We start from the raw sequence: 24,079 nt of genomic DNA, 5'->3' as shown, positions 1-24,079 counted from the left end.
ATGGAAAGAAGAAAGAAAGAAATGCATGAACTCCAGCACTATGCCAGGAAGCCTTAAAAAAAGTTGTGTAGTGACACAGACTGCAGTGAAATTTATAAACATACTGACTTCAACATGTGAATTGCATCAGGTAAAAAGAGACACTGAACTAGAATATGGAAACTTACAAAAAAAACACCTAAAGTTTGTTGGGAATGTAGTCACTGCATTTCAACCTGTCCCTTCTCTTTCAGGCCTCTTTGTTTAGCCACCAGGCGTCACAACTGCTGATTCTATGACTCAGATGGAAAAACATACAAGCAGGCAGGAAAGCAGATGGAGGTGCTTAGATTTCTTCCTCAGGGGCTTATTCAGGTCTTTCAAACTTTGGACCAATTGATTACATATTTATTTACTAATTCAGGAATAGGGTGCCTTGCACAGGTCAAATGCATCTTAGACTAAAATGAAGTAGCAAACCTCTAAAAGAAATAAAATCTGTTAAAGAACAGAGCCAAGGAAACTGACAAAGATGGAATAGTAGTGACCATCAAGGCAAACCATTTGACAAAAGGTATTTGGTACTAATAGAGGAGACACCAGAAACATGACAGAGGGCCCCAGATGGTCAGGGAGAGGCTAATTGGAAGAGAAGAGTCTTTTACCGTATGCTAAATAGACAGTTAGTGAAGGTGCCTGGTGGACCAGTTCTGGAAGGGAGTTGTGCAGCAGAGGCTAGGGCTCTATACTATGAGAGACTTGCCCGGTTGTGGTCCTGCTCTACTAGAGCCAAACATCAGTGTCAGCCAGGGACCCAGTCACAGAGCATCAGAGGGGTAGCTGTGTTAGTCTGGATCTGTAAAAGCTGCAAAGAGTCCTGTGGCACCTTATAGACTAACAGATGTATTGGAGCATAAGCTTTTGTGGGTGAATACCCACTTGGTCGGATGCATGTAGTGGAAATTTCCAGAGGCAGGTATAAATATGCAAGCAAGAATCAGGCTAGGGATAACAAGGTTAGTTCGAAGGAGGTTAGTGCAAAGAGGCAGGTAGGGGCTGAATTTCAGAGGTGCTGATTCTCTGCATCTCCCATTGCCTTCACCATTTTCAACTTCCAGCTGAAGTTATGAATGACCAACATGCCTGAAAAGTGGCCCCTCTCACCCTAGTTTACGACGGGCTCCATAGACACAGACCCCTGTGCTTTACTCTTTGGCGGACAGGCAGCCTTTGCTTTTCTAGCGCTCCTGTCAGCAGGGAGCCCTCACAGGCAGGGCTCAGGAGCGCGCGGTCTCTCGCGTCCGGCCACCCAGGGGCGCGGGGCATCTTCCCCGTTTCCAGGGGAAGGGGAAATGGCTGCCGCCGTCTCCCCATGTGACTCCTCGGAAGCCGGCGCCTCCCCCTCCCGCCGCGAAATCCAGGTGGGGCGGCCCTCACAGAGCAGGTTTGAGCCGTTTCCGACCCCGTAGCGTCCTTGCAGAACAGCTGCGGCGCAATCGGCCGGGCGGTGCCGGTTCGGTCTCTCTATGGAGCGGGGCGCGGCGGTGGCTGTGAGGCGGCTCCGCGCCGCTGGTGGAGAGCGGGAGCCCCGGGCCCCGCAGCAGCCGCCGTTGCCGGGGCGCGGGGCAGAGGACTCAGGTGGGAAGAAGCGGGACTGCCCCGCCGGCGGCTCCCGGTGGCGGCTGCTTCCTGAGGCCCGGGGGGCGCTGCTCGTGCTGCTCTACCTGCTGGCACTGCGGGCCCTGGTGCAGCTCTCCCTGCGGCAGCTGCTGCGGCGGCCGGGGCCGCGGGACTTCAGCGCCCCCCGGGCCAGGTACGGGCAGCGCCTGCGACCATCCCCCACCCTCCTCCCCCCAGCGCCCCCCGCCTCCGCACCCCGCCCCCTTCTCCTCAGCGCCTCGACATTCCCCGGCCAGGTACGGGCAGCGCCTGCGACCATCCCCCATCCTCCTCCCCCCAGCGCCCCCCGCCTCCTCACCCCGCCCCCTTCCCCTCAGCGCCTCGACATTCCCCGGCCAGGTACGGGCAGCGCTTGCAACCCCCATCCTCCCCCCCCCCCCCCGATCTCTCGCCTCCCCATCCTGCCCTCTTCCTCTCAGCGCCTCGACATTCGCTGGGCCAAGTACGGGCAGCGTCTGCGACCCCCCGCCCCCATCCTTCCCCTCCCCAGTGCCCCCCGCCTCCCCACCCCGCCCCCTTCCCCTCAGCGCCTCGACATTCCCCGGCCAGGTACGGGCAGCGCCTGCGACCATCCCCCATCCTCCTCCCCCCAACGCCCCCCGCCTCCCCTCCCCGCCCCCTTCTCCTCAGCGCCTCGACATTCCCCGGCCAGGTACGGGCAGCGCCTGCGACCCCCTCATCCTCCCCTCCCCAGCGCTCCCCGCCTCCCCACCCCGCCCCCTTCCCCTCAGCGCCTCGACATTCCCCGGCCAGGTACGGGCAGCGCCTGCGACCCCCCCCTCATCCCCCCATCCCGCCCTCTTCCCCTCAGCGCCTTGACGTTTTCCGGCCAGGTACGGGCAGCGCTTGCAACCCCCATCCTGCCCCCCCACCCCCCCGATCTCTCGCCTCCCCATCCTGCCCTCTTCCTCTCAGCGCCTCGACATTCGCTGGGCCAAGTACGGGCAGCGTCTGCGACCCCCCCCCCATCCTTCCCCTCCCCAGTGCCCCGCGCCTCCCCACCCAGCCCCCTTCCCCTCAGTGCCTTGACATTCCCCGGGCTAGGTACGGGCAGCGCCTGCGACCCCCCCCCCCCCATCCTCCTCCCCCCAGGTCTACCACCTCCCCATCCCGCCCCCTTCCCCTCAGCGCCTCGACATTCCCCAGGCCAGGTACGGGCAGTGCCTGCGACCCCCATCCTCCTCCCCCTGGCGCCCCCCGCCTCCCCATCCTGCCCCCTTCCCCTCAGTGCCTCGACGTTCCCTGGGCCAGGTACAGGCAGCGCATGTGGCCCTCCCAGCGGCCTGACCCCCCGCTCCTTCCCTACCAGTGGCCTCCCTGTCCCCCCCATCCTGCCCCCCCACATCCTTCCAAAATAACACCCCCCCCCCCAATCCTGCCCCCGGACCTCCCCATCTCACTACTGGGTCAGGTACTGGCCAAGTGGGCCAGCTGTTTAATTGCAGTGTAGAGACACACTAAGAATCAAACTAGGTGATGTCTATCTGGCACATCATCCCCATCCCCATCATAAAGATTCTGCCCTCACTGACTCCTGTGCAGTCCAAATGCTTTCACTGAGTTTTCAGAGTGTAGCTAATTGGACTTGCAGTAGAACCTCAGAATTACAACACATTGGTAATGGAGGCTGATCCTAACTCTGTACAAAACATCGGGGTTCTTTTAAAAGTTTACAACTGAACGTGGCCTTAATACAGCTTTGAAACTTTACCATGCAGAAGAAAAATGGTGCTTTCCCATCACTGAGCAACATAAATTTTGCTGACATAAGTGGTAGTGTAGATATGGCCATACTCTGGCTATTAGCCCTGGCCCCAATATCTACACTATTGTTACCCATGTTAGCTAAATTAAAGTTAGCATGGGTATGGCTGCGTGTACTAACATCTTCACTTGTGGTGTAGACATACCCTGGGGAGAAAATGGGCTAAGTATTTAAGAGCTATGGTTTCCTTTTGGCATTCTCATGGGTTTTATTTTTGTGATGAATAAATATTGTGTTAATGTTTGGGTTATCAAATTGTGTATTTCTTTTAGTGTTGTATATCTTAAATTTTAATTGTTCTGTGTTTGGGAAAGGTGGTTAGCAAATTGAAATAAATGTAAAATAAATCTATTATTTGGCTCATTGTAAATCTTACTAAGAATGTGCTTGTTCAGACCTGTGGAGGATGCGGTCGGGATGTGTGATATATATGCATCAAAAAGCAACGAATTTACTTGGCAATCTGCTCTCCCTTCATGCTTTTTCTGTGCAGATTTTCACTGCTGACATTCTTATTTTGAAAGATAAAATCAGTGGATTGGCATATTGTCACACAGAAAGGGGGTGTTCAGTGCTGTCACACTTCTCCCTGGTTCTGATAGGCAACATGGCACTGAGCAAAAGGCTGTGTATCCAGATCTTTGACCTTAATACCATTAGGAATTTTAGCAGTGGTCAGTTGCAGTATGTGCTAGGTGATTTAAACCTCTTCTGTTTAGCTTATGGAGTGGAAGGGTATCTGAAAATGTGCAGATTGTGGCCAAGTTGCATATTGAATGCATTTGTTACAAGAGATCTGCATTGTTAATTTTTCAATTTATCTCTTGTAGGGAATATCTTGAAAACATAACGGCAGTTGGTCCCAGGACAGTCGGAAGTCCAGAAAATGAAATTCTCACAGTTAACTACCTCTTAAAACAAATTAAGGCAATTGAAATAGAAAGCAGTGATGCACACAAGATTTCTGTAGATATACAGAGGCCAACAGGCTCCTTCAGCATTGACTTCTTAGGTGGCTTTACCAGTTACTATGCGAACATAACTAATGTTGTGGTTAAGCTGGAGCCCAGAAGTGGAGCTAAGCATGCCGTGCTATCCAATTGCCACTTTGACTCTGTACCAAATACCCCAGGTAGGTACATGTATTTACCTGTCTTTGTTGAACTTTTGTTGTCTTAATATGACAACTTATATCTTTTTGGCTTCTAAAAGTTTTTCGTAATGAAGCGTAAGCAGCTTCTGTTTTGTTACAGCTTTTGGTGTTTTTTATGATGCTTTTTACAGCAGTATAGTAATAGGAGCTGCTTGTGGACAAAGTGATGCATGTTACATGAGCAACAGAACTGTTTTTTCATGCAGGGAATTTGTTCTGTTTTTTTTCTACACACAATGTCGCTTACGTCCACTTATAAGAGGACTAGCCATATCAAAGAGTATCTCATTCTTGCAACAAATTGCACAAAACATTTAGGGTGAAATTGTGATCCCATTGCAGTTAGTGGGGCCAGGATTTCACCCTTGGTCTCTGACATGAAACCATGAGTATTTTCCTGCCTGTGAATTCTGGAAAGCGTATTTACATCTGAATTTCTCGTATTCCTCTGCATACTCCTCTGTATTGTGCATTTTACTTACTTGGCCCAGATCCTTCAATGTTACTTTCGGCTGATTCAAATTGACCCTTGTTATCCAACTCCAACAGGGTGGTTTGATGTACTAGATTTTTTTATATTTTTAATTAATAAAATCTGCATGTGTACTTCATACAAATGTGTTAGATAATATGATTGATTTGGTCCTGGTGGCAGCTAAGCTTCAATTGCACGGGCTATAAAATTTCTAAGTGGAGGCCGTTCCCTCCTAAAATCAAATCAACTTTTGTTTGCAGCAGCATGTAATCAAACTCTAGTTACTATTTTACTACCAAGTCTGCTGTGGCTCAGCACGCAAAATGAATTGTTGCTTGTTTCAGGCAAAAGTAGTTTTTGTTTTACTTTGAGAGACCTGACTGCAGACTATAACTTACAAGCTCTATTCACTCTCTTAAAATCAAATCGGAACATCTTGCAGTCTCTGCTGGTGCTAAATTTGCAAGTTTCTTTAACAGTTTCTACACAGCCTACTCTGAGTTGACTGGAAAATTAAACTATTTCATACCTTCAGACAAAGAGATACTACAGTTGAATCAGGATTCCTGTCTATGGAAAAACTGCCACCCATTCTCTTCTCTCACTAGTTACCACAGATCTCTAGTCGGAGGACTGAGAGATGATGCTTACAAACTGAGGGTTGGCCTTAAGCCTGTTTAGCATGACCATGGTGGTCAGAGGAAACGCTACAAAGACACATTGAAAGCGTATCTCAAGACAATTGATGTGGACATCATAAGGTGGGAGGAGCAAGCCACCAAGTGACCTCAGTGGCGCCACATCCTACATTAGGCAGTAGCTTGCTTTGAGGAGAAGTGCCCTGCCCTTGAACCTGAAAAAAGAGCGAGAGAATGTCTGTGCCTACTGCGAGCAGATCTGTGGTTCCAGGATCGTACTCCTGAGTCCTCTCAGGACTCATATGTAAATCTGTGGTAGAAATCATCCTCGAATCAAGGGATTACTGATGATGCTTTGCAGTGTACTTCTTCCTGGTCCTCTGCTCTCATGTTATTACTCATCTGGCTGTTCCCTGCTAGGCCAATCACCCTTCCCACTTGCTGGCAACTGAGTTGCATTTGCTCTGCTTAGCTCTTTCTCCTTGCCTCTTCGCTACATTCTCACTGAGCTTCCTCTTAGATTGGCAGCTCAGTGCTGCTGTTCCTGGTTTCACTCAGCCTATCTAAGGACAACAGAAGAAGCTTATCTGGTAGGCAGAAAACCTGATGCTTTTGTGCATCTGGATGGTGCTCTTACTTGTCAGGGACTTCTGGGAAGTGAGATTATTTTTCCCAGACCTAAGGTGGATGTGACATTACCCAGGCTACAGTCTGGACTGTTGAACAGCTGTGTCCCCTTAGTTCTCTAGACTGGGGTGCTATTTACACTGCATTGCTATCAGAACATCCACTCCTGGACTGCTCACACAGCCTTCAGCATGCAAATTCACTCCTAACTAAATTCTTGAGCACTCTGACCTATCACTCATGAATTACATACAGGGCAACTCCTTCAGATTCCTCGTCCCAGCCTTGTCCCCCCAGAAATGTGACTTGTATAGCTCGGTACCCTTCTGAACAGTACAAGCTCATAGGAAGTCCGTCACTTCATGAAAGGAAAATGATAATGCACGAACCTTGTTATCCCTGATGGAGTTTTCCATACTAATCCAAACATGTTGGTTAGGATAAAACAATAAGATAAGTTTAGACAGATTTTAAGTGAGTACTGGTGGTGATGCATACATTTCAGGATTGGTTTAAAAAAAAAAAGTAAAATGCAAGCTAAGTGAACTTTAAAGCAGATGGTTTTGTCTCATCATATGCTGCAGTAAATTTCACAGGCTGGGTTTTCGTTCAGACTGAGACTCCCCCCCCCCCCCTTAGTTCAGTGTCCTTCAGGTATTCATTAATGTCATGAGCAGAGAGACTGGAGAAGAAGTGAGTTGGAGACTACTGTCTCACATTCTTATGCCCCCCTCCCCTCTATGAGGACTACCCCTGCTGGGGTGCAGGCGACAAGCAGTCTTTTGTGGATGTGAGGTTTGAACCATTCTTATGATGCAATATACGTTTCTTATTCACACCTTCCCTCTGCTGCAGAATGGCCACTTAAGCATGTGATAGTTTTTCCATGCCAGTGTGTCTTTGTCTCTCAAAAAAACTGGTTTGTGGGCTCTATCCAGAGTCACTATGTATTTCAGTAACAATCATACAGTAGAATCTTAATGTCACATCTAGTGTTGCTACGCATATTTCGCCAGGATAATGACATTCAGCAGATTCTGACTTTTCAAATACCACCTCACAAGGCATACTTCGTACAAAATTTCTCAGTCTTGTAAAAGTGGTGAACATAATAGTATAGACCATCAGTAGGTGAATAAGGTTGCCAGAAAAGGAGCCCTGTCCTGATGGACATGAGGTCTATGAAAAAGTAATGATTCTTTTCTGCAGACTTTCTTATGGGCTCAGGGATTGGAGTGTGCCTATCACTGACCTGCAGAGGGATAGTAAAGTTGGTCTAGGCTGAGTGGGGAGTATTTTTGTGGCCAGTGGAGTTAGGAAGTTGAGACATGGCTGCACAGATAAGACTTCCTCACACTAAGAGCGGTGGTAGCGAGATGCCTCACAACCGTGGTTATTCTTGGGAAATGTCACAATTCTGTGCTTAAATCAGCTGTGAGGAGTGGCTTGGTGGAGGGGGAAACTGCATAGTTCCATTCTGTCTTAGCTCCTAGTGTGGACCAGACTGTGCATGTGCTATCCTCATAGAGTGACTGAGCATGTTCCTTCCAGCCTAGGGGTACAGGCATGAAGCTGGGCTTTCCCTTTAATGGCAGGCTGCTCTGGGCATGGTTAGGGCTAGGCACTGGACCTGAGATCAGGGAGCCTGTCTCTCTCCTGTGCTCTGTGACTTCCCTGCTGACACTAAGGCAGCATAGAGTAGGAAGCTGACCTGAAATCTGGAGCTGGGGGAGGGAAAGGAGTAGATGGGGACAAGGAGTCTGGGAAAGTGGAGGCGGGGAGAACTGGGGAGGAAAATGTGGAGGTAAGGGGGGACTGGGAGCCAGATAGCTAGAGAGGTGGATCACAGAGGTCAGACTAGGAGCTGGGGTGAGGGGGACATTGGAGCAAGGAGTGTGTGTGTGAGAGGGAGACTGAGACTGGATGAGAAGCCCAGGCAGTGAAACTAGGATTAGGAGCAAGTGTTGTCTGATGTCTCCCTTCTCTGCCAAGATGCGGAAGTGGGGACAAAGACTAGGACTGGCAGGGCAAGGAGACTGTGTTTGGGTAGTGAAGGAGAATGGGACTGGGACAAGGTTTCGGGGGAGGGGAGGAGGAAGAGGTATAACAGGGACAGGTTGGAGGGGATGGAGCAGAAGGATCAAGTTTGGAAGGAATGGGCAGAAAAGTCTGTGTTCATTCAAGCACACACCCTCCAGAACCTGAAATGGAGCTTGAGATCCCAGAACTTTGCTATTTCTTTGTCGACAACAAATACCTGTGAAAACCAGTGGCAGTGTGTGTCTCACCTGCCTCTACTGTTGGTCCACATAGACGACGACGACGACCTACCACTGCTAGCAGTCACTCCATTAGCTCAAGGGGAAGAGGTCTGTGCAGTAGATTTAGAGGTCCCAGTTCCGAGGAACCATGTGTGTGTCAGTATGATGCTATACGACAGAATTTCTGCTTTTTCAGTTTGCTTTTCTAAAAAATCTAGGAAATTGCACACACACAAACTATGTTAAAAGAACATGATTAAGATTGCAAAGTTAACACTCAAAAAGTTAGGAAATGCCAGTGTGATGTTATGCCCCCATATTCTTCATAGAAATATTATGATATGTTTTATGCAAGATGGGTCATGTGAGGTATTTGAAAGGTTATAATTTACTGAATGTAATTATCGAATTTGTATGCATGTATCATTTCTGTAGCTGAAGTTAGGAATATTGACTATGTAACAATTGCAACTGTGCATACTTGCGGAACGCCCACCAGACAGTATGCAATCAGCCTGGATGGTCCATTAGGAAAGACAGTGGGTCTTTGAAAATGCTAATCTCCCATCTTCCTGGAGTTCCTTCCTGTGGATGTGGCCATATATTGAACCATGACGAGACAATAAAATATTGACTAGGTCCTTATTAAGGGGAAATAGTCCATCCTATACACTGAATGAGGCAGGGGCCCTATGGAAAAGGTAGCATATAATTAAGGACCATGAATGCATATTCACAGGCAACCTTATTTCTGGCATTTCATAACTTTTGAGTGCTTGAATTTGCAACCCTAATAATGTTTTAATGTATGTTTTTATATGTAATTATTTAAATGTTGCTGCATAAATATGTTACAGAATTCTCTTTGATTTACTTCTGTGAAGAGGCTTTTTATTAGTTTTCACACAGAGCACACTCAATGTCAGTGGTTCCCAAACTTTAATAACCCGCGGACCCCTTTCACGAAAATACCAAATCTCGTGAACCCCCCTCCTAAAAATGAATATTTCCAGGGATTTTTCTCCCTTACTAAGCATAAATTATTGAAGCAGTAATTTGGTATTTTTACAACATGCTTATTACACACTATTATTACGTTATGAAAATGGCAATACTCTTCCAAGATTTCACTTTTGTAGCTGTAACAATGCTACCCGTGGGAGCCAGCTGAAGTTACTCAATTAGGATGAACTGCAAACAACGCGGGACAGACAAACCCCAACAGCTGGTGGATATTCCAATACTTAGATTTACCAGGCCAGCACAAAACTGCTCCTGTATTACCTCACTGGTTACTCAGAAGTCCAAACAACGCTGTTCCCTTAAAATGCCCAGCCTCAGGCCTCCATCCAGACACACGTGTCAGATATGATGATGATTACTGAAAATCTTCTCATCATAGAAAAGGTTCTTCCAATCCCAAAGGATCAGCCACACACCCAGGTCCAATTATAACTTAGATCTTACCCAGAATACACACTTATAGCCAATTCTTATTAACTAAGCTAAAATTTATTAAAAAAGAGAAGAGTTTTGGTTAAAAGATAAATATACGTACAGACTTGAATTCAATTCTTGAGGCTCAGATATATAGCAGAGATGAGCTTGTAGTTGCCAAAAGTCCTTTTAGAAATAGTCCATAGGTTATAGTCCAATATCCATATTCAGGGTGACTCCAGTCAGTGGCTGGGGATCTCAATCCTTATGGCTTAAGGTTGCCCCTCTTGAAACCCAAAGCAGAGCTAAGATGAAGAAGGATCATGTCCCAAGGTCTTTATACATTTCCAGCAGCCTTTTGGCCTGAGAAAACAATAGGCTTAACTTTCCTTCTCCTAAACATCGTGGCAATTAGTACAGGGTAATTTATCCATTAAACAGTTCAGCTACAGGTTACCAGAACCTTCAGAGACATATTGACAAGAATATTATTTCACTCAAGTGTCTTCCTAAATGTTAATATTCCTTTTTTTGATCTTTGAATCAAAGCTATAGCAATAGACAAGACTTGTTTGTTTACAGCACAAGACCTGAGCAAACATCTACCCTTCCATCTCTAATGATGCAGGCTGCATTTCAAAGCTCTGTTCATTTACATATCTTCCTAACCAGTCTCTAAAGTTTGGCCATGGATCAGGTCAGTCTGTGAGTTAATTAACTCTTTCTGCCCCCCCCCCCCCCCCCCCCGTCACCTTTCAATGAGATATTAAATTACACACATAATGTCACAGGAGCTCATATCACTTCAGTAAAGCCTGTTATAGGAAAAGGCTCCTACAGTTTCATCAAGGAGTACTAGATGTGAATCAGCATGAAGGTAATTAAGAAGTCAGCTCAAATAAAGAGTTCCTCCCACAAACATTCGGATCTTGAGCAGCCCAGGCAAACAACGCACGACTATAACAAAGCTTAAAACTTGTTCTTCATAATAATTTAAAAAATAACACTAACAGCCTATTTAATTTTAGAAACAGCAAAAAATATCCACCTCCCTTTCCATTTCTCATAAGGAGTTTAAATCTCCTCAGTGCAATGGATGCGCTTGCTTTGATCTGAATAGCTCTTGGATGTCTGGAACCACTGGAGAAAGATAAAGTCTCAGGTCTGGTTCGGCACTGAGTCTGCTGCTATATTTGGTTTTCTGATGTGCGTACAAGGAAAATGCTTTCTCGCATAAGTATGTTGTTGAAAATGGTAACAAAACTATAGTAGCTTTTTCTGCCAGCAGGGGGGTACTTGTTTCTTAAACTCAGCCAAAAGTTGATCAGTGACAGACTTCTGAAACTCCTTTGTAGTTCGTAATCACAGGAGAGCTCAATTAATTTCTCTTTTTCCTTAGGGCGCAATATATGTGTTGAGAAAGTGGTATCATCAGAGGGGTTGCGAATCCAGTCGTTATTACCTGACGTAGCTGGAAAGTATTCCCTGAACGTTTGCAAAGTCCTTTTAGGTGTGCAGTTATATTGGTTTTAGTACAGTGATCCAACTAAAGTTTATCTTCTGCCAGGAAGTCATGAAGAGTACTGAAACGCTCAGGTTAATTGTTTTCCAAACACCTTTCCCAGAACTGCAACTTCTCTATCATGGATTCAGCTCGGTCTTGTACGTTGAAAACTGTTATGTTGAGGCCTTGAAGAGAGAAATTTAGGTCATTAATCCTTGAGAAAATGTCTGCTAAGTAAGCCAGGCTCTGGAGCCAGACATGATTTGCCATACAGCTGGTGAGATGGAAAGGGTGGCTGTTGAAAAAAAGAAGGATTTCTGTTCTAAGCTCAAACAAGCACACAAGGATTTTGCCACGAGAGCCATCTAACTTTGCTATGGGACAACAGGCAATTGTGTACATTATCCAGTTTTTTACAAAGTACGTGAAATATTCTGCAATTTGTTTTCCGTGATTTTATTAAATTCACCACTGCATTGTCCAGCACTTCCTTCAGTCCCTCAGCCATGCGTTTTGCTGCGAGGGCTTGTCTCTGGATACTGCAATGAGTCCAAGAGACGTTTGATGTAGCCTTTTTTTGTTCGAACTACAAATCCCTCATTGATGTGGCCCCTCAGTGCAAATGCCTAGGCAATGAGACTAATCTATTTCCTTTTCTTGAAAATATGCATTAGTCAGAAGATATCTTCTCCAGTTGTATGTTCTTTCCATGGTCGGCAAAACAGCAAGTCGTCTTCAACCATACCTTCATTCACATAACGTACAAACACTAGCAAAATAGATTAGGAACATCAGTTGATTCATCCAACTATATAACATAATATGGACTATTTGTCACTCTGTGTACAATTGTGGTCTCTACGTTACTTGACATGACATTAATTTTTCGTGACAACGTATTATTGGACAAAGGTACTACGTCAATCCTTTTTCAGCCTTTTCTCTGAGCATGCAATGAACTGTCTTTTATACATGGACCAGTCAAGCTCTCTGCTATGTTATGGGCTTCTGATGCTTTTGCTACTCGGTAGCTCATTTGATATGACGCTTCACGTGCATTTTCATTAGCAGTACTTGCTTTGGGTACAAAACATGTCACTTTTCCACTTGGTTAATTTTTGCTTGAAAAAATCAACAGGCTTGTTGAGTTGTGGGGGGTGCCTAGGTTCTAAGTGGTGCCAAAGTAGAGAAGGTTTGAGGCTGCTGTTTGCTAGAACATCACCAAAAATTACGCACTGTGGTTTTGGACACCTTTGATCACCAGTGCATGTAAACCCATATTTTATATAATCGTCGTCATATTTTCTTTTCTTCATAAGCAACTTTCCAGGACCATCATGATCACTGACATTTTCCACACTTTGGACTTGATGAAACGCTAGCTGATGTCGAACGTTCATTTTCTCATGTCTTTACACTTTCCGTTTTCAGCCACTTGTCCATATTGGGTGTTCAGATAAAAATAACGCACTGAGAACACTAACAAATGAACAAACTAGAAAATGAGAATATTCACTCACGTCTCATTGGAGCAAAATGGCACACTACAGAGAATGACTGAGTATGGACTAATTGAGAGTCGTTACCGCCACATTGGGTACAATGACCTTGGTTCTGGCTGATTTGGCGCACAAATACTTTTTCTCCGCCATCAGAGGGGTTCGGGGCCAGGGACAAATTAGCCTGGACGGTCCCCCCACCCCCAGGTACAGCGCGGCTCCCGTTCCCACTCTGCTCCTCATGCCGCTCAACTTCCCCTGTCCCAGCTGCCGCCTGCGCGCCCGGGGTCCTGGCTGCTGGCTCCACGGGGCTTGGGCTGCCGGCCCTGCGCCTGGGGTCCCTAGGGAGGCTCTGTCCGCCATTACAGATTTTTTTTCTGAGAACCCCCTGATACATTTCGTGAACCTGAGTTTGGGAACCACTGCTCTATGTCCATGTTTGTTCGTGTAATAATTACAGATAAACAACCCATAGACTTAAAGGTTACTTGTGCAGCGTGGTGACATGCCAAAAGCTAACTCTCACCAGAAGCTGGATTATTACACAAGTGTTTTTAAAATAATATTTGAAACTACTTTTTATTTTAAGAGAAGAATGAATATTTGGTCCAGTATTTTAAAACCATTTTACACTGTTTCCTCTAGCACTATTTTTTGCATCGATTTATCTAATATCACTGCAGGCACAACTAATATAATTTATTATGAAAATATCACAACATAAATATTAAAGGAACACACTTGACTTTAAATCTGTTCAGTTTACTTTTAACTAATTTTTTTTTAATCTTAAATACTACATCTCTCCCTGAGTCTAGTTGGCAGTTTTTGCTTTTAAATGTTTTTTTCTTATCTATTGCTGTAAGAGACTTGTACAAATACAGGAAACGGATTATGCAGGGGCAAACACTGAAACTTCATTTGTTTGCACATTGCGTATAGTCAGAATAAAATTACTGAGGAATATTACAATTTTTAAAAACTTTGTAGTGTTATAACTTGTCACTTGTAACAATATTAGGTTTTCAAAAATGAGATGGATAATGTACTCTTTAAATATGTTTGAGTAGTAAAGGGTCAAGTTGAGGGCACAGGTCTTAACCATGTTAAAAATCTCACATTAGCTGCTCTGTTCCCCTTATTAAGGTGCCAGTGATGATGCTGTTAGTTGCTCAGTGATGCTTGAAATACTGAACACTCTCTCAAAGTCATCTGATCCCTTGCAACATGCTGTCATATTCCTTTTCAACGGTGCAGAAGAAAATATCTTGCAGGTAAGATTAATTAGTATGCCAGATTTATAAAACATGCATGATCAGAACCCTGAATTAAAGATGATTGACAAAGGAAATAGTAATTATAGGTATGACTTGTATTTTGCAAGTCTAAATGTCCGTTACAGGTGTTAATCGGCTTTTCAGTTATCTGAGGATAATTATAATTAATGCTATTTATAAAGTTAATTTAACCTGAATTATGAATGTTCACAATGTTTCTTTAATGAGCAGGTTCCTAAGTGTTGCAAGTAAGATGCAGCATCATGTGTTGCTCAGCTCAGAGGACTGAGAATCTTGACTCTTGGGTTCTACTCCCAGCTCTACCTCTCACCTGTGTGATGTTGAGTTTAAAAAAAAAAAAAAAAAGTCAATTCTCTGTGCATCATTTACACTTGTTTTCAGATGGGTGAAATACTTAACTCCCAGACTTAATATTTGTAAATGTTTTGATTTCCTATGACAGATGTTACAGAAGTGCAAATTGATTATTTTGTTTGCTTTAAAGTTTTTTGTGACAGTTGGCAAGTCACAATCTGATGTTATAGACATTTGTTTCCTCCTTTACCCTCCCCTGAAAAAGTATTTTAATGCTGTATAACTTTCTGTCAGTGAAAGTTAACAGACCTTGTAACTCTAAAGGGTCATCTACTCTACAGGCATGATTCTCACGTAGATTAAGGTCACTTTTTTTTACATCATTCTGGAAGTATAAAGTGGTTTTAGTACTCAGTTTACATTTATACTACAAGTTTAACCATACTAGTGTACTGTTATGGAAGTCTGTATTGTAATGTGGTTCTTCATTCATAATTCAGGGAGAACAATTTGGTTAGTAGGCCATAGTAGGGAACCTGTTGCATTCCTGATCATCATAGTAATTACCTAAATATGTTTTGTTTTGTTGTTATTACAAAAACAATTAGATTCTAAACACCCTAACTATGCTAAACTATTGTTTGTAGGCATGTAAGCTTTTTGAGACAAACACTGTGTGTCTGTGTTTCTAAAGGGCCTAGCTGATTAGACTCTCTAGTATGTAATAACATACATATTAAATATTTGGATTGGACACCAAACAATGAGTGTGAACATAAGGGTTTTTGAGGGCATGAAGAAAGAGGAGACATGGTGGTGGTGTCATGGACGCAGATGAGTGAATTTTGTTATGTTGATGGCTCCTCTTCTCTGTGCCCTCAAGTAAACTTCTGGCTTCACCTGCAGTGCACCTGTGATCGTTCCCCTGTCAAAATCTGAATTCAGGTGCCTCTGATGGCAAATAATCTCTAGGCTTTTTCTTAAAGATATTTGACCTATATCTTCTTTGCTTCCTGTCAAGGCTAGTCATGGCTTCATTACACAACACCGCTGGGCCAAGTCGATTAGAGCATTTATTAACCTGGAGGCAGCAGGTGTAGGAGGGAAAGAACTTGTATTTCAGACAGGTATGATCATGCATTACATTTCCCACTTGTACACATGAGTTGGTTGTGTTTTATTTAGAACAAAAAACAAAAAAACTAAAGTTTTCTTATTAGAAACAAACTTCTTAAAGAATATTGAAAATAGCCCATGAGGTCGATGAGAATAAATTTCACACCATGCAGACTCCCCATCAGATCCTTACCTTGCAGATAACAAACTATTGAACAGGTTTAATTACCCTAAGGCTTTGGCACAAGCAGAGACAAAGTCATTGTGAAGACAGTGAGGCAACATGTCTTCTTAATGCCAATTTTTTGGTACTTTTTTCCATAATGAATTTAAAATGAAATATTGGCCTTAATCTTGGTTTCCTGGCTCTCATCTGTCAACCTTAAATTTTTAACCATAAAATACACTTTGGGATCCTTTAAAATTCCACCTAACTCCTTTTAAAAAACAACAACTCTCTTTTATGCAGTGAAATTCACCATTCAGGCAGGAAATCCTCTGCAGCACAGCTGGAGCTTTAAGTGCAGCAGTTGTAGTTCCATTTTATGTTGAAGTAGTTGGTACAAAACAGATCAGTGGAATGGTGGATAATCCTGCTGCTGTACTTCCTAACACCTTAAATGAGTGCATTTTGTTTTTTCTGTTGGAAGCAGAGCTTTCTGCTGACCACAACTCTGCAGAAATATAAATGGGCTGGTGATAAACTTCTGTTGTATCCTGGTTGGGCTGCAGATTTCTCTCTGCTGCTCCAGTTTATTTATTGCTTCTATGGAAAACTTCAGTAGAGAGTTTTTCAAAACAATGAATTTGACACATTGCTGGAGGAATAATGTGGGAGCTGAGGAGTCTCCCAAACATATCCTTAGGTAGTGGGGAGGAGGGGTTCCAAAGCATTGGAAAGGAGACAGTAAAAACAAAGTTCTAAAATATGAGACATTTATTTTTCCTAAAAATTGCTTAATATCTGCCTAAGGAACAATAGAGGCCTTGCTGTGCTTGAGTGCATTAATCCACGTTACTGTATTGTCATTTAAATGACTATACACATTATAAATGACTCCTGTATATCCAGTTATTACATTAAAGGAGCTGTTGAATTCAGTGTTGGTTGGAACAGAAGTTCTCAACCTCTCCAGACCACTGTACCCCTTTCAGAAGTCTGCTTTGTCGTGTGTACCCCAAAGTTTCCTCACTTAATAACTACTTGTTTACAAAATCAGGCAAAAATACAAAAGTGTTACAGAACACTACTACTGAAAAATTGCTTACTTTCTCATTTTTACCATATAAATATAAAATCAATTGGAATATAAATATTGTACTTACATTTCTGTGTAGTATATAGAGCAGTATAAACGAGTCATTGTCTGTATGAAATTTTAGTTTGTACTGACTTCGCTAGTGCTTTTCATGTAGCCTGTTGTAAAACTACGCAAATATCTAGATGAGTTGATGTACCCTCTGGAAGACCTCTGCATACCTCCCAGGGGTATAGGTACCTGTGGTTGAGGACCACTGGGGTAGAGTAATGAATCTGAGACAGGAAGTCAGGAATGTCTGAGAACTGTTCCCAGCTTTACCAGTGACTCACTATGTCATCATCACCATATTACTTAATCTATTTCCCAATCAGTGAAGTGGGAGACTAATACTGCTAATACCTCCTCAAGAGTTTTGGGGATTTGGTTTATACATTGCTTTAAAGATCTAAAGTACTAAATGAAGGCTATATATTACTACCCTTGGGATGAAGTAAGAAGTACTCCCTTTAGGGGGAAGTGATTTACTTTGTTATGCATTTTCAAACAATTTATGTCTTTTACTCCCTTTCTAGGTATTAAATTGATAATAAATGCATTTAATGATGTGGTTCTTGAAAAAATGCTTAACTTAATCTAATCCTTTGATAATAGTGATGTTCAACACAGCATTTAAAACGTGTTGCTGTTGTTTAAACTAATTTAATCTTCTGAAGTGCTGGCATCAACAAACTTCTATACTAAAGGGGAAAGTATATACAAGATCAACAAGCAAAAAGCCAGGTGAATCACTGCAGAAGTGCTCTGTGTGCTGGGAGTAGCCAAGAGGGCCCATTGTCACAACCAATGCCATGATTTCAGTATAAGGTTATTAGTCTAATCTGGAGAGACAGAGAGAGGCATTTCTGGAAGGAGTTTTAAAACGAAGCAAGAAGGACATTTCGAAAAACCTTGTGCTATTGTGCCACTAGTTCACCCTGTTATGTTACTTCTAAGGAGAGTGAAGTGCTCCTGTCACTGTAAATATTCAAACGTTAAATTAGTTCTCAGTCCTCCAGTAGAACCTAATGGTAACACTCTAACTGACTTCAATGCAAGCAAGATATGGCTGTTGAGACTGTTCTGTAGGGAACAGAACTGATTGGACGTGAAAGAGATGGATTGAATGATCTGACAGGGCTCTTCAATTAACAATGACATGGGATTTCAATAAGTGGTGACTATTTACGATGGTATTGACTGTTTCCAGTACGTGTTGCTATGTTGCTAACAGTTTGTAGCACAAAGTCAGTGGTAAGTGTTAGGGGGCTTATTCCTTCACCCACTTACTTCCCTGGTCCTTCTCGCATGAACAGAGAGCAACAATACCCAAAGTCCAAAGGTGCAAACAATTCGATGTTTATTGGGGTGAACTTCCAGCAAGCATGATTCCAGTTTTCTTCCTTAGTATCCTCCTTCCCAGCTCTGACACCACAGAGCCTTCCACCTGTGTCCCTGTTCCCATTCCTGCCCTTAGCCAAACATGATTCCAGTTTCCCCACTCCCATTCCCTGTTCCCATTTCCCCCTTTAGCAAAACATGATTCCAATTTCCTTACCCCCCATGCCCTGTTCCCATATCCCCCACCCCCCTCACTTCCTGATTGACTGCAGACTATATAATAAAACTTGAGTTCAGCTTAGCTATACCTTAACCAGTCATTTTCCTGAAATTTAACTAACCAATCCTAACATAGTGTAACATGATTATGTAACCAATTATATCGCACCACCTTAATTAGTTTACACCCAGTGAAATTAATTATACAGCAGACAGGAACAATCACAGAACCAGACAGAGATTATACAGACAAACAATAGCAAAGTGACAGGTTTCAGAGTAACAGCCGTGTTAGTCTGTATTCGCAAAAAGAAAAGGAGTACGTGTGGCACCTTAGAGACTAACCAATTTATTTGAGCATAAGCTTTCGTGAGCTACAGCATCCGATGAAGTGAGCTGTAGCTCACGAAAGCTTATGCTCAAATAATTCAATAGCAAAGTGGGAACTATAATGACAAAACAATACAGAAGTGAGGATTTCACATCCTACTATTGATAAGTGAGTTCTTGCCAGACAGGATGCTATCAAAGTAAGTTTCCTTTTACATTTTCTAGGCACTTCCCTTTCTCTGGAGGTAATAGGCACTATCAGGACAGGATTGTATTCCTAACAGCTCAATAGCACCTTCTTTCAAAGTGACTAGTTTGGAATGTGAGGATGTGACCGGTCGCTTCCCAGCTGATGGCTGCCTCTGCTGCTTAGCCAAAGGCCTTAGCCTAAGCACAGAGCCTCAGACTGTCACAGTGAGAGAAGGCTTTTACACCAGCAGACAGTGATTTTGATTCTTTCTTTTATACCTCTATAACTAGCCAAGTGATAAGAATACACCTAAATTCTTAGAGTACAGGCCTTTACAGACAGGCCTGAATATCTATATCCTAACAGTATGTAGATTTAAAATAAAAAAAAAAATTTAATCAAATTTGTAACTGCTTTAAACAGCTGATTGAGGGGAAGAGCAGAAAAAGCATGTCTGTTTCAGTGAATTCTTGAACTTCTCCTAAGCCCTTCTCTCTCTCCTGTTTCTTTATCGCAGTGAACTACACAATCATCTTTTCTCTGTCTCTGAAGCCTGTAATCTTGGCATCTTCTTTGACTGAGCCCTCTCCTCTGAGCCACAGATGTCTAAACCTTGCTGCTTCTTCCTGTACAGCATCTCCAAGATCCTACATTTCCTCCTTGCTCACACTGCTAAAACTCCATGCCATGATCATCATCTGCCATGAATACTGTTAATACCACCTCTCTGGCATTGAAGCCTGCAACTTCCCCCACTCAAATCTATTCAGAATGTGGCTGCTAAGATACCCTTCCTGGCTCACTGCTCTGTCAGCCCCATCTGAAGTCCCTTGATTGGCATCTCCTCTTCCAGTGCATCAAGCAAAAACATATTGTCCTTACTTTCAAAGTTCTCCACAACTTTCCCCCAACTTACTTAGCCAGGTTGTTATCACAAGGTCATCTCTTGGCACCACTCTGCCCATGATGCCAGCCTGGATTTCCTGACTCTGTGAGCACTTTCAGGTTTTCTCTCATGCTTCACCTCATGGGGGGGGAAGCTCGGAGTCAAAATCTATAAAGCGGCTTGCCACCTTGTCCTCAAAACTTGCCTCTTATGTAATGCATACAATAAATTACAGCCTGATAATGGCTAGGAAAGTGGTGAGCTGTAGTCACTGCTACTAAATGGCTAATTGTGCTCATGTTATGTTTATCTGTTATCCTGTCTTCCCCATCTTAGCCCACTTATTTGTCTCCTCTGCCTGTGATACCTTTTAAAAAAAAAAAATCTTGTAGGTGGATTGGGGTGGGAACTGTCATTTTTGTACAGTGACTGGCACCGTGGGGTCCAAATTAATTTAGGGTCCTATGTGCTTCTGCCACATAAATGGTTATTGATCAACAATATGTCCTAAAGAGTTACTTAGATTTAAAAATTATATAAAGAGACTGTGTGTTAATTTTAGGCCCAGATTAGGAAGGATTTTGGTTTTGGGGCAGGAGGAGGCTTTTGTAAAACCTTAATCAAACCATCCTTTCACCTTGGATTAAAACCTCTCCAGAAGAATGTGTAGGTCAAACACTGCATCACTGTGCTATTGCACAAGAGTCAGAAAATGAAACTGATTGTAATCAAGTGAGAGATTTTTTTAAGTTGTGGTAGGGACCACAGTGCTAAATTCCCTAATACCTCTGTCTGCTATATGCTGTTCTGATGGAGTGAAGAATCTGTAAACCTGCCATTGAAGAATCCCCCTTGCCTGGGGAAACCTAATGTGACGTAGAGCCATGATAGTGGCTCCTGGCCTATGGAGCCAGCCCCTGAGGATGCTCAAATCCATGTTGGGATCTGCATGGTGCAGAACTGGCATCAAGATAGGGGTGGGGTGTAAATATGGTTTAAATAGGGGAGCCAGTATTGGTTGGACTTATTCTTTGAGGTTTCATCACATGATATAATCTTTAATTCCTGGGGACTCCAGGACAATCCTGGAGTATTGGCAACCCTAGGTTTAAAGCCACCTTGGCTGACTTCCTTCCTAGGCTGTGCCCAGTGCGGGGCTAAAATGGGCTAGGTGCTTTGCTAAAACATAGGACACCATGCGAGTTTATTTTCAGTGTTCAAACTGAACAAAGTATAAAAAGTAAAAATGGTTTAAATAGTGAAAAATAAATTAAACATGCAATGAGTGCAATTTTAAAAATCCTTGTTCATAATATTGTCACAGGTAAAGACTTGTGTACTACTTGAATCTTTTGTATAGTAATGTTTTAAGAGATTTACTGAATGACAGTAGCAATCTTATGTTAAATCCTCACAGTTCTCAAACAGTTTATTTGAGATTGACTTTAATCTCTCACGATGAACGGGCTTTAACTTGTTTTTAAACACTGAGATTAGTGTTTGTTGCATGGGAAAATAGGATTTGAGCATTGTGAACTGGAGACGTGCAGTAATCTAAACAAGAACTACCTTACTGTTTTATGTTGAACCTATAACCATTGTATCTAATCACTGATATAGTTATGATTAAGGCGGGTTGCCTGTCATGGGAAGCATTTTAGTTTAAAAATAAGAAGGTCATAAAAGCATATAAATTTCCCTTAGGAAATTATTAGATCAGAGAAGGATTTACAATAAAATTGATAACCATGTGTCATGGATCCACAAAGCACTCTATGCCTCCAAGCAACCTTTATATAGTGTCTCTGGGAGTGTAGTTGTCTTTTCCCTAGGCTTCCCCTTTTTACAGGGGACAGCCCTGCCACTGAGCTACTCCAAGACTGGGTCCCTGGCTTCAACACCTCTTTTTCTCACCATGGCTCCTTCAGCAGTCCCAAAGAGCTCAAACCCCTACTGGAGACTTGCCGTCTTGGGAGGTCTGCAACTAGCAAATGTTTGCAGCAATACAGGACAGCCATTTCAAAACAAGATATCCTTTATTAGTCAACAGAAATATAATATTTAGGTCCTTAGTTTAGAATGGTAAAGCAAAGCCTACCTACATGTGTGTGCTGCAGCATAGAGTGCATGTCTTGCCCAAACATCCAGGGCTTCACACACTACTGCACTGGACAGCAGCATTCTTATTATAGTCTAACATCTCAGTTCTTTGTTTCAAGCTTCAGTCACACTTCTTTCACATGTTCAGCCTTCCTTGGCTGGCAATCATTAAAAGTTGAAGTCGGCTGTTGGTCTTCCATTATACCTCCACAGTAACACCATTTATATGTTGATGGTTCTTGCTTGATCATGAATATGCCTACTGATGCACATGCAGACACTACATTGTTTTCCCTCTGTCTTATAATAGAAATTAGCCCCTTCAGACCCTGTGGCCAAACAATACAAAAGTGATCAGGGAAATGAAGTCACACATTTAAAATTTAAAAAATAGAGAAATTTCCCATATTTTTCATGACCTCTTCTTAGTTGATGATATTCCATTATGCTGGATGTATAGAGAATTATTTGTAAATGAATGCACTAAGGAGTAGGATGATTGGAATGAAGGACAATGACATGAAAAACCCTACGAGTCAGGTTTTTTTTAATCATAGAGGTCATGGCTCTCAAACTCGACATAATATAGATATAATCCTGATAAAACTTCAGTTTCCTCTCTCTTCCCATCCACTTCCAATATGGTTTACTGTCCTTACTTTCAATCTTGTGCTCTCTCGCAGCAACATATTTGAGATATTAACTAATTAGCAGCATGAAACTTATTTAAGGGAGAAACTGTGGAAACACGGAAGAAAAGAGTTTCCCATTAAGGTCTGTTTTTATGCATGAACACTGATACTTAATCCAGAGACTGGTTAGATGTAATTGAATGTGCCTAGTTCTTCGAGTATTTGCTTTGTTTTGGGGTAGGTGGATTCAGAATGTACTCCTTCATATCAGGTAGACCTGCCTGCAAGATGCACTTAATTAAGGTGTTTCCCAGGGATCAGATATTTAAGCCCAGTGATGCCTCCTCTTAGCAGTCTTCACTCCTTTAGTTTTGATCTTGTATATGATTCTCCAGTTTTTGTAAATCCCTTGTTCTCCATTGGCAGGGCCTGAAAATCCTTGGTTGGTACAAGCATATGTCTTTGCAGCCAAGCATCCCTTTGCCTCTGTGGTGGCACAGGAAGTGTTTCAGAGTGGAATTATCCCTGCAGATACAGACTTCCGTATCTACAGGGACTTCGGGAATATTCCAGGTATGTTATCAGTAAGCCTGTCAATGGGGGGCTTATCTAGATTTATAACAAGGGGCCAATCCTGTAAATGCTCATTCATGTAACAGTTTTAGGGTTTGGGCTCTAGGCCATGAACTCGAAACTGAAACTTGACTTGGTGTCTGCTTAAGTTTAGGAGGAACATACTGTGTTTCTCCCCTAGGAAAATAACCCTCATGGTTTTTGGTGTCCCACACAGACTAGGTGTATATACTCAAGGTCCTGAGTGTTCTCTGTTTCAGTGTGTCTTCATTCTCTGTCAGCCCCCTGACTTCTAGCACACTAGTGCTAAATGCCATGGCACACTGAAAATTCTCTGACTTTTAAGTTGTGGATTAATATAGCAAACTACAGTTGATCTTAATTAAACCAAAAAGGTACCACATTGTCAAAGTACAGCAGGTTTGAAAATATAAAATGCTTTCTTCCATGACAGCATTGACCACAGTATCACGTTATAGCTGAGGTTAATGCCACCTCACAAGTATAGGTTATGGAAAGCTGCTACCCTTGTCACTTTGCAATCCAGATATATGGGCTACAGAAACTTGCTCGTTTCTGGCATATGAGTTGGCAATGGCAGTTTTTGCAAACAGTGTTAATAAAGCCAATGGGTACCCCAGGGAGAAAGAGAGCCTATTACAGAGGGCAACCACATGGGGAAAATTACTTACTTAAAAATCAGGAAAATCTCTTGGAAATCAAATATATATTATAGCATAGTTACATTTAAAACATTTAAATTCAAGTGGGGAAAAACCCCCAC

The 24,079-nt window shown here is 43.0% G+C and overlaps 1 protein-coding gene across 3 annotated transcripts in view; it reads left to right on the top strand.

Moving 5' to 3' along the window:
• The first annotated feature begins 1,309 nt into the window (after positions 1 to 1,309).
• The window catches only part of ERMP1 (endoplasmic reticulum metallopeptidase 1), a 47,939-nt gene continuing 25,169 nt past the window's right edge, over positions 1,310 to 24,079 (top strand). Inside the window, exons 1-5 of one of the 3 annotated variants that reach the window (XM_037901899.2) lie at positions 1,310 to 1,792; positions 4,255 to 4,556; positions 14,165 to 14,292; positions 15,632 to 15,737; positions 23,149 to 23,295. In XM_037901899.2, coding sequence (XP_037757827.1) covers positions 1,506 to 1,792; positions 4,255 to 4,556; positions 14,165 to 14,292; positions 15,632 to 15,737; positions 23,149 to 23,295 — 970 coding nt within the window. In that variant the 5' untranslated portion in view covers positions 1,310 to 1,505. The remainder of the gene's footprint in view (positions 1,793 to 4,254; positions 4,557 to 14,164; positions 14,293 to 15,631; positions 15,738 to 23,148; positions 23,296 to 24,079) is intronic. The other 2 variants (XM_043546226.1, XM_043546225.1) reach the window with 2 other exon arrangements.

The sequence above is a fragment of the Chelonia mydas genome, chromosome 5, assembly GCF_015237465.2.
Source record: "Chelonia mydas isolate rCheMyd1 chromosome 5, rCheMyd1.pri.v2, whole genome shotgun sequence".
Lineage (NCBI taxonomy): Eukaryota > Metazoa > Chordata > Testudines > Cheloniidae > Chelonia > Chelonia mydas.
Note: the sequence above shows the minus strand (reverse complement) of the source record. Positions and strands in the feature narration are given on the sequence as shown.